The sequence below is a fragment of the Apteryx mantelli genome, chromosome Z, assembly GCF_036417845.1.
Source record: "Apteryx mantelli isolate bAptMan1 chromosome Z, bAptMan1.hap1, whole genome shotgun sequence".
Lineage (NCBI taxonomy): Eukaryota > Metazoa > Chordata > Aves > Apterygiformes > Apterygidae > Apteryx > Apteryx mantelli.
In genome coordinates, this window is record NC_090020.1 from 56,576,456 (window position 1) to 56,586,934 (window position 10,479).

A 10,479-nucleotide genomic window follows, 5' to 3' on the forward strand; every position below is an offset into this window, starting at 1 on the left:
ATGCTGACAACTTGCTGAAATGGAATTAAGCAAGCATTTTACAAAAGGGTAGATTATCCGCTCTCAGAAGTAATGTTTTCTGTTGAAACACTGTGGATATCATATCTGACAATAGTGAAATTGTTTAAAAGGTTCTTCACTGCCACAGCCCCAATGTAAATGCTTTTTTTTGAAAAAAGATCCCCGTCATAGTGCAAAATTTCAAACCTTAACATAAAGTTAATCCAATTATTGTTATATTCTCATCTGACCTGACATTTCTATGCTTAAAAAAGCTATGTTTTTGCAGGGCTATAGAGCTCAAATAAGTCTTCATCTTTCTCACTGCTTTTTTTCACCAAGAAAATAATCTGAAATAGAGCAGAACTAGGTTTGTGTGTTTGCCTGTTTTCTTATGAGGAAGAAAAAGGATATTATTTTGGAGTACATTTTTAATCAAGAAGCAAAGAGTGTGCCCTGGAACTAGAACAAGAGCCCCACATGGATAAATGGCTTTGTTTTTCAGCTGAGTTGCCCTTAGAAAAGAGTCAGATTGAAAATGTTGAAGACTTATTTGGAAACTATCATTCCTTCAGCTAAGTGCTATTCCTCTGTAATCCATTTCTACCTAGCACTTGGTTAATTGTCAATCCAATACTGATAAATAACCTTGAATATAATGAATGAAAGGCATACAATGAATTTATATTGCCTTGATAAATGAAATTAATGTTTGTATTATTGCTGCTTATGGATTAGTACAGAAGACTTCCATTATGAGTTTTACTCACTGGCATATGTTTTCATTACTTTGAGACTGGGGCGCATTTTTTTTTACTAGCACTATCGGTTCAATGTCATCTTATGGTGAGAATGTGCCCTTTGATGCCTAAAAAGAAACAGAGTTGCAGAACTGCTGCAAATGTTTTTGACTCTGGTAATGAAGACTTACGACAGGCATGTTTTTGATCTACTACAGGTTCAAACTCTGCTTTTGAGAAGCTGTGTAATATCTCAGCTTTCTTACAGAAAAACTTTAAATTGTTCTTGTACTTAATCAGAAACAAGGTCAGCGCTGTGCCAACGAGTAAAACTGCATGCATTACCTCCAGCCACCCTCACCCAAATACTATCAAATGTCAGCTCTTACTGTGCTGTGCTTCTAAGAAGAAAACTCATAAGGATTTTAATTTAATGCTGAGAACATAATGTAGAATTACACTACTTTAGACGTTTAACTAATTTCCCTTCTATATCAATAAGCTACTGCTGCATGAGACTTGTTTTGCCTGAAGTCTACAGGGTTCTTCAGATGTTTTGCATGGGGACTTTGCTGGTAAATGCATCTTTCACCCTAAAGCTAGATGCAGAACTGAAGCCATCCTCTAAATCACAGAGTATCTTCCACTATCTCTCTCCTCAACCTTTTTCCTCCTATTTTTCTGCCTCTGCAGGCAAAGGAAAAATGCATTACAACAGTTCAGTTACAACTGAATGAAGTGAGGGTGGAGATCCCTTGCCTTGCTAAGTTAGCATAAATTTATATGCATATTTTTTTCCTCCCATTATTTATAAACCCACTACACCTAAAATTAAAATACTTTAATAGCACAAAGTATAAATTGCATGGTTCCAAACAAGTCAAATTGCTTGACATGATTCTGCAGTGAACTTCCCCATTACTCCTCAAAAGCCATCTTTATTATATCATAGCATCTTGTTCATGTCACTAATAACTCTTTTTTTCCTTTCTCTTGTTAGGTCGGTTTTACTACCTAATACACCCAACCAAGCTGACCTACGATGAAGCTGTTCAGGCTTGCTTGAAGGATGGGGCACAGATAGCTAAAGTTGGCCAGATATTTGCTGCCTGGAAACTGCTAGGATATGACCGCTGTGACGCTGGCTGGCTGGCTGACGGCAGTGTCCGCTACCCAATCTCTAGGCCAAGAAAACGCTGCAGTCCTAATGAAGCAGCAGTTCGCTTTGTAGGCTTCCCTGATAAAAAGCACAAGCTATATGGTGTCTACTGTTTCAGAGCATACAACTGAAAATACCTAGAGCACAACAGTTTTAAATTCATTAAGAACATGTGAAAGATTTCTTTTCAATATGAACTCATGCAAGTTACCAAAACTGTGACAAACCTTTTTTACTTACTGTAAAGTCATTTTCATAAACCCAAACCATTAATTTTTTTTGTTTTGTTTTAATATTTTTGTAAAAGTATCATTCCATAGATATTTTAAATTAATATAATTTAATGGAAGCTCTAGATAAGGAAGCTTTAGCGCCAAATTCTTTAAGCTACATCATCCCAACAAAATATACTTTTCATGAATGGGGCATGCAATAGAGCTTGATGATTGCTAGGACTCACAGAATGTAAGGCTACTCAAAGCAGAAATTTTACAAACACAAATTTTACACATTTGTACCAGTTTGAGATACACTGCAAATTAATTATACCTGCAGTTTTGAAATAGGATAATCTTTTGCTAATAAGGGTTCAGTGAGGTTTTTCAAAAAAAAAAAAATAGAAAGGAAATGTTTTCAAATGAGAACAATACACAATTTAATAAAAGCGGCATTTAAAGCAGTCCACAAAAATAGGACTCATTTTACCATTTAAAAACTTGCCTTTCTGAAAAATAAGCTCATGATCCCATGCATAGCAACAAGCACAATTAGTTCTCCTGAACATTTCAATTGTGTTTTTATTGTCTATAAAACATTGATGAGGGGATGAATAATTAACTAATGAGAAAACCCTATTTTCTTCCTAATGCAAATTAAAGATGCCTAAAAAGTGTTGTATTACCTTTGAGTAGCTTTACTGACTTATTTTTAAACTCTTAAAGGCAGTTTGCTAAGCAGCGTATAGCGTCTACTCAGGGCAGTTGTATAAATGAACTGCTGGACAGAAAAACTGCAAACTTTAGCAGCTTGATTTTACATTAGCCTTTGAAATGTTATTGTCTTAATGAAAGAACATTAGAATATTTAATATTTCTTTCCTATTTACACATCACAAGAATAAACATTGGGAAAAACATTAAAATGATAAAGTCTTAAAACAAGATTATTAAATAAGAACTTGAAACCAGCTATTAATGTTTAGGGGAGAAAGAACACTTTCTTTCCTCGCTTACATTTCATTTGCATCTAGAAGAATTATTTAGTTAAAACACTTTCATAGGAAAATTATTGAAATCCTTCATTTCATTAATTCCACAATGGTCTAGGTGGAATATGTTTACCTGTATCTGCCAGTGTCAGAGATAAACATGCACTGTGCACAGTGCCTAGGATTTTCAGAGCTGCCTAAAGCACTAAGTGCTCCCTAAAGGCCAACCTGAGGGAATTTGGATTTCTGATGCAAACTTATTTTGGATGCAGCAATTCTTGGTGCTCATCTTCAGATACCTTAATGCAACCAGTTTTAAAAGAGTGGGTGCTCAAGGCTTTCTGAAAATCTACTCCACTTATGGTGTCTCAAGCTGGATATCCAAAAAATAAATAAATAAATAAAAAGAGGTCACTGATTAAAAACATCTTGGTCTTGAGTAATCTCTTAGGCAGTTTTGAAATTCCCTCTCCCGTATTGGTTCTACCACTTAAAAACATAGAACTTTTTTCCTACTCTGTGCTTATTTACTATGAAGACTTCGGAGGACCAATATTTGTATTACACAAAGTTTTATAGATTCCCATTGTTTCCATATCTAAATGAAATATAGGGGTACTATCCAAGTAGGGCACAACTGGTAAGCTTTCAAGAATGGTTTTGTGTAGTTACTTTCCCATGGACATGAGTAAATAAACTTGTTTCCCGAAATGGTTGAGGTTCCATTGTAAAAACTCTGCGGATAAACCATGGGGAATACATGAGAGGATGGTAGTAGAAAGCTACCCTAGTGGGAGAGGTATTGCACTGGAGTTCATTCCCATCAAGCTCTGAGGCAAAACTCCATCCTGCTGAGTCACTGTCAATATGGATGTTTGCTTATAATATACAGATGAAACAGTTCCAGTGCCAAAACCACCCTTTTTTAAAAATCCACTAGGAGTCAGGTTTTCTTGAAAGTCTTTCACTTAGTTATAAAAAAAGACATATCATAGCTCAAGCCCCCAAAACCATATAAGCTTCCCCCATCAGCCATTTTTTAAAACAAGGTTCATTTCACACATTTTCCTGGACCACTCAGAATCTTTTCCAAACACTTTGGAGGAAAAAAAAAAAGCAGGAAGGGGAAGAGGACTGAAAAGACTGTACTGCAACCAAGAAGAATACATATTGCTTCCCCATCCAATCCTTGGAAAAATGGAAAAAGTATTTCCTAGTCTCCTCTGGTGCATGGACAGGGAGGCAGTGATATGGAAAAAGCCATAAGGAGTATCCCAGAGGGGTTGCCACCCCTGTTAGCTCCCGACTTGCTGTGAAGAGGGAAGCCCTTTATGCAGCTGGCTCTCTCCTCCCCAAGATCTGCCACATCTGGAGGAGACTGCACCGTTTTCCTATTGCATGGTGGTAGAGGGACATGGAAGGAGATATTTTCCCCCTCTCTTCAAGAAAACTTCACAGGGTTTCACCCAGACACATCTCTTGCAGGAAGGAGAACTCCAGTGTGCCAAAAACATAGACATCCGACCCATTCGTGGGGCTGGCTAACGCGCCCTCGCTGAACCACAGGTGCTGCCAGAAAAGGTAAATTTGGCCTCTCACAAACCTTACAACATGCTAGAGATGGCTGGTCACATCCTGGGCAGCAGCAATCTCAGGCTCGCTCTAGTTCGGACGGGCGCACAGCCCCAGTCGCATGCCCACGTTGGGCATCACCAGCCACCCGGGCTGGGGCTGAGCAGGCTCCTCACCGCCCAGCCTGACCCCTCAGCTCCGGGGAAACCCTGGCAGCCAGGCCTTCCTGCCTGGCAGCACAAGGAGGCCACAGCACAGCGCAGAATCGGGCCTCTGGAGCCATCCTGAGCTGTAATGTCGTCACAAGTGGCCAAATTTATCACTCAGTTACACCTACGAATTCACACTGAAGATATTGCTTACTTGCAATCAAATGTTCATGTAACAGAGTCTCAGGATGTGAATTTCCATTCACCATGTTACTTCTGAAAAGTCCAGTAGTCCAATCTGGGAACAGGCTAGTTTATCACTATATAGATATATGATATTATCTATTATTATAACAGATAAAGTTAATGGGATAGTTTGATGAAAATATGTTTGTATGAAAAAAATTAGCTCTAATGGAAGCAGGTTTAAAAAAAATAAGTGTATGATTACTTGAGAAATGGGCACAAATAGACAAAAAAAAATTTTTTTATTTATTTTTACAGCCATTGACTCCACTTCCTTTTATAATGTCAAAGGTTAAGATGTTTCCTAATTTTTGAATAAGCTAGCTAGGTGCTTGGATAAAAAACTTAAAAAGCAGCTTAAGAACTGAATAAAAGTCTGTGCTATTTTCTGTTCTTTGGAGAAAATTCTATCATTAAAATCAATTCATGTGCTCTGTCATTATCTTGTATTTCACAATGTATCTGAATTTTAATGCCCATGAATGACAATTAAATCATGTTGTTCTTTTCAATACGATGATTTCTTCTTATTGACTGGCCATTCTTCTGTTTCTTTCCCAGAAAAGACAAAGAGAAAAGGAAATGATTAAAGAAAGAAAATACTTGCTTTGCCATAGTAAACAAAGGGATCACAAATCTGGGGGCAGGGGAGAGTCTACTCTGTGGATATGATTTACAGTAAAGAAAAACACATTCCGAAGCATTTAGTTTATGCTTCTTCGAAGCATTTTGAAAGTAGAGTTAAAAGTTCCAATTTTTATTTTGCTTTCTCTCCCATCTTATAAAAGAAAAGATAAATAAGGAAGTCATTTTTTTCCTGGCTGGTGCTACTCTGCATATGCATCACTAGAAGAACATGAAGAACAATATTTCATGTATGGGAAAAAATTATGAAATTACTTTTATAATCTTACAGTCTTAAAAACTACAAACAAACAAAGGCCCCTCTTTGTAATATACAGCAAGAAAGATTTCCACTGTCAAGAAAAGAATGAGCTATTCAAAGCACTGGGCCAGATTTTCAGCCTCTGTAATCACACTATTTCTGCATTCTTTTATCAATCTCTGCTGGAGATTGAACCCTAAAAGTTATATAGAGACCACCACTTTGTTGAGAAATATTAATCCTCTAGAAACTTTCAGTATATTATCCATGTTTTAAAATAAATGAAAAAGAGCTTAGAAAAACTGTTCATTCAGAGTAAGAGAAATCTATACTATAATTAATACGTGACTGAGATGAACCTCCCTTATTTGCTAACAATTTAGTTAAAACAGTTTTCAAATGGGTAATATTGACTTTACAGCATTAAGCAGACAATTAAAATGGTCTTCAGTAATAACAGTTCTTCAGTAATTCGAATTTTCATTTGCAATAGCTGCTTCCACTGAACGACACCCCACTATTCAAAGTAGAGTCACTGTCTTCATGGTTGGAAGTGACTGGATTTAAGACACTGAGTTAGCCTTCCTTCCATTGTGCCCAATAATAATTAAGATACAAGTTTAAATGTTTAATTTAAAAACAAATTAAAAATAGATCAAGAGTTTGGAAGAGATTTCTTTTTTTTCATCAAGCCTCAAACTGGAAGAAGGAAATTCTCATTAGAGGCCCTTCGAGTCTAATATTTTTCCTCTTTTTGTCTGAGAATGTCTCAATCTGTAAAGCCATTACCGAGTAAAATGTAAAGTCCATCTATTTCTTCAATATTGTGCTGGAGGCATGCAATTGTTTTACTAATAACAGCAGTCCTAACATGGGACTAAGCCAATGAATTATGCACTAGTTTATTTTCCAGTATGTCCAGGGGGTATTTGATAGGTTTATTTTTGTTTTTAAATTCAAACAAACAAACCCCAAAGGGTAGGCCTTCATACTAAACAAGTAAGAACAGCTTGTTTTTCATCCTTTAGCTAAATAGGTGTATTGTAAGGGATTTCAGCTCCTTACTTCCGGTGCTGCTGTTCACTGTACTTATGTATGACACCCTTCACTCTCCAGTTAATTTCGTTCAGATTTCCTTCACAGCTGGAAGAAAATAAAAGGTATGATTTTTTTAAATGGAGAAAGATATCAGATTTCAAATTTGTTAAGTTCCAACTCAAACACAAAGCAGAGAAATGAACCAGTCTTCATTCTAACGGAACTGGCTGTTGAATCAACGGCTGCCTCTGATGATGGCAAACTTCAAAATTCCAGCATAAAATGAGTTTATATTTCCTGCTGGCAACAGGAGAGAGCAGTGACTATTCTTTTTCTTGATTTTCAAGTATGTCTTTGAGGGGTTTTAGTTCTTTGTTAGTTCTCCTGATTTGGATACTTTTCACCAGCAACTGAAACATTAAAATTAACAAGAAAACCACCCCCAAAAAGCAGGGGAAGAAGTAGAAGGGAAGAAGGACGCGAACTAAGAATAGTGGATGCAGTCATATCTTAATAACAATACTGAACTATGAAAAACAAAGGAATAATAGTAGGTAACTTCACATTTCCTGGTCTGAGAGTGATTTTGCTTCATTTTTCTGAAGGGCTGCCCAGCAGGCCCAGGTCCTCATAGTACTGCCAGAGCCCAGTGCGGGCAGCATTCACTTTGCTTTCCTTCCTGCCCCTCACGCTGGCCCCAGGCAGGCAGGACAGAGAGGGTGGGTGTACCCATAGGACAGGCAGAGAGCGGGAGCACAACACTCCGCTTGCGCCTGCGGGCAAGTGAAAGTCACAAAGAGCAGAGCATGAGGAGATTCGAGGCACAGCAGCTCTGCTGGTGCCTTCAGAGCAGAAAGGCTTTGCGTTTGCCCTGATTGCTTGTAGGTCAGAAGAACAAAGGAGACAGGAGTGCCCCTTTTGCTGGCAGACCATACTTACATCACCTTAACACGGTTGTACCTCTGTGCAGGCTAAACATACTATACTGAGTCCTACAGCTTTTGCTCTGAAGGGACTCCAACTTGGAGAGCCCAACCTTTGACGCCACAACATAACCCCAAAGCATGTGGACCTGAATGAAGGATACAGCCTGCTCTGCATAAACTCTGGACATCACAGCAAAAGGCTCCCAAACTAAGTTTTAGAGCTAAGTAGTCTCAAAAGCATGTTTTAAAACTATTTGTACAAAATCTCTCAAAATGACACTACAAAAATAAGTTTACAGAGAATCCTCCACAGCCTGTGTCCAAATCAGCAATCATACCAATTTTATCAAGTGCTTCTACCCTAATCAGCTCCTTAAGATCCAGGTCATCCAGTTTCTGTCCATTCATTATAGAAAGTAATAATAAATTTCTTCAGTTAGTTAGCAATGCAACATAACATTGCTATCATGGACCAACTGTTGTTTGTCTGGAAAGCCAGTTAAAATACGATTTTGTGCTGTTGTTGACTGCAATCAAGTATACCCAAGCTTTACTGCATCAACTCATCTCAAGGGAGTTTCCTGGGATCTTTAGTATTGAAAAAACACAGTACTCAGCACAAAACTAACATTCAGCATATATTTTAACCCTTCTTTTCTTTCTTTGCTTCTTCATTCTATGGTGGCACATTCACCTTCATTACACCAAAAGGTGACATCCTAATGCACAAGAATGGCCTCAACCAAAATACAGAGCTATAAAAAGGATTTAAATTCCCACAGCTTTTCCAATCATCAAATTATCTCAAAGATAATTATCATAAAAGGAATGCATCTAGGATTGCATCATGAAAGACTGTCTTTCTGAATTTTAAAATATGACCTTCAAGGCTTAATTCTTCCAGAAAAATTGTATCCAAATGTAAGAATTTCTAAAGATAGCATATAACTCTTTACCTACTCTGGCATAAAGAAGATCATTTGTTCATACATCCTACAAAAGAAACACCCTATAAAAGAAAGAAGTTTCTTTGAGATAATACTCAGATGTGTTATAAAACTGACAATCACACTTAGTTAAAATAAACACATAATATTTAAGTTATTTTTCCTGTACATCTTTCAGCATTTAAGTTTCTGCACCACCCAGAATACAAATTAACTTCATCATTTTCAGCCCATTTTGTGATGCATTCTTAAAAAGGCTTTTCTTAGGTAGGTGTAAGTTGCAGCAGCAATGCAGTAATTAGCTGTACAAGATTAATTGCAGGTGGAATTCAATCAAGCTTTTTCAGAGGAAATTTGGTATTTCTCACAGACTAGCATATTTTTAAATAACATAACAGTGGGAATTTCAAAACATGTAGGATCAATAGCATTAAAAATGCAAATTTGTACTTGGATTGTCCTCACTTCTAACATGCTGTTAAGACCTCCAAGTCTATGTGTATAAAAGAAAAAATTCTCCTACATAATGTTAAACTAACACCTTCGAAAGTAGGGCCAAAGATTCACTCAGGGACTTGGGCACTTTCACAGCGAGTTCTGCAGTCCCGGGAAGGTAAGTGCCCGGCTCTGGATAAGACTGACCACAGCGTCCTGTAATGGGGAGAGCTAATCCCTTAGACTGGGACTCACAGCAACTGCATGAACTGAGCAAGAAACACCTCAACTAGCAAATGCTGAAGAAAAGAGCTCTTAGACAGCTTGATCATGGAAGAAAATCCAGAATTCACAGCCTGAAAGCCTTTCATAGTCTTAGGTTTATGTACCAAGAGATTGGTGTGCTCTGTGGCATAAATACAAGTCTCAGTCTCCTGTTTATTCAAATTAGGGACCAAGCCATGGTGTGCCACAAGACCCTTTGAGCCCAGACGTTCCTCCTTGGAGAAACCAAGGCATGCAGATGGGCAAGTGCCTTTCCAGGAGGTGGGTTCAGCTGCGCATAGGGCAGGAACACAGACCCAGAAACTGGGAACCATCCCAGGCCTGCCAGTGTAAATAAAGCCAAAGTGTTTGCTTTGGATACAGAAAGCTGAATCACTGCTTTTGCTTAAAATACGGCTAAAGGAAGAGGAGTCACAACAGTAGGGGCACATGATGGGTTCATCCTAACCTTTTCCCAAGCCTGGTGATGGTGGGATGCTGAATTCCAAAGAGCTGCATCTGCACGAGGGTCATCAAGGCACTCAGCCCTGCCAACACCTTGGCGTTGCCAGCCCTGCGCAGTAGCAGATGTGAGGAACTTTGTGGGCTTCACCCTGAACTGCTCCATTAGAGCTGCTTAAATGTAATCCCTTATGAATATAGGCCTGTCTTTCAGTGTCCTTTAATATAAAAATGTAGCTATAACAGTGTATCCTGACAGGTACAACAATACACTACATTAATTCAGATGAAGCAGCTCACTAACACAGGTCACTATGGCAGGATTCACTTCTGGGAACATCTGCACCCCTGTTTTTCATGTTATTCAAACATGAAAATAAGTATTCTTGGCTATTACCACAACCAGCAACCCTTGGAAGAATTGGCACCTGCACTGTGAAATGTATTA

The 10,479-nt window shown here is 38.1% G+C and overlaps 1 protein-coding gene across 3 annotated transcripts in view; it reads left to right on the forward strand.

The window, feature by feature from the left end:
• The window catches only part of HAPLN1 (hyaluronan and proteoglycan link protein 1), a 66,732-nt gene extending 61,145 nt beyond the window's left edge, over positions 1-5,587 (forward strand). For all 3 annotated transcript variants that reach the window (XM_067316282.1, XM_067316281.1, XM_067316284.1), the window contains exon 5: positions 1,741-5,587. In XM_067316282.1, coding sequence (XP_067172383.1) covers positions 1,741-2,030 — 290 coding nt within the window. In that variant the 3' untranslated portion in view covers positions 2,031-5,587. The remainder of the gene's footprint in view (positions 1-1,740) is intronic.
• Positions 5,588-10,479: the final 4,892 nt, after the last annotated feature.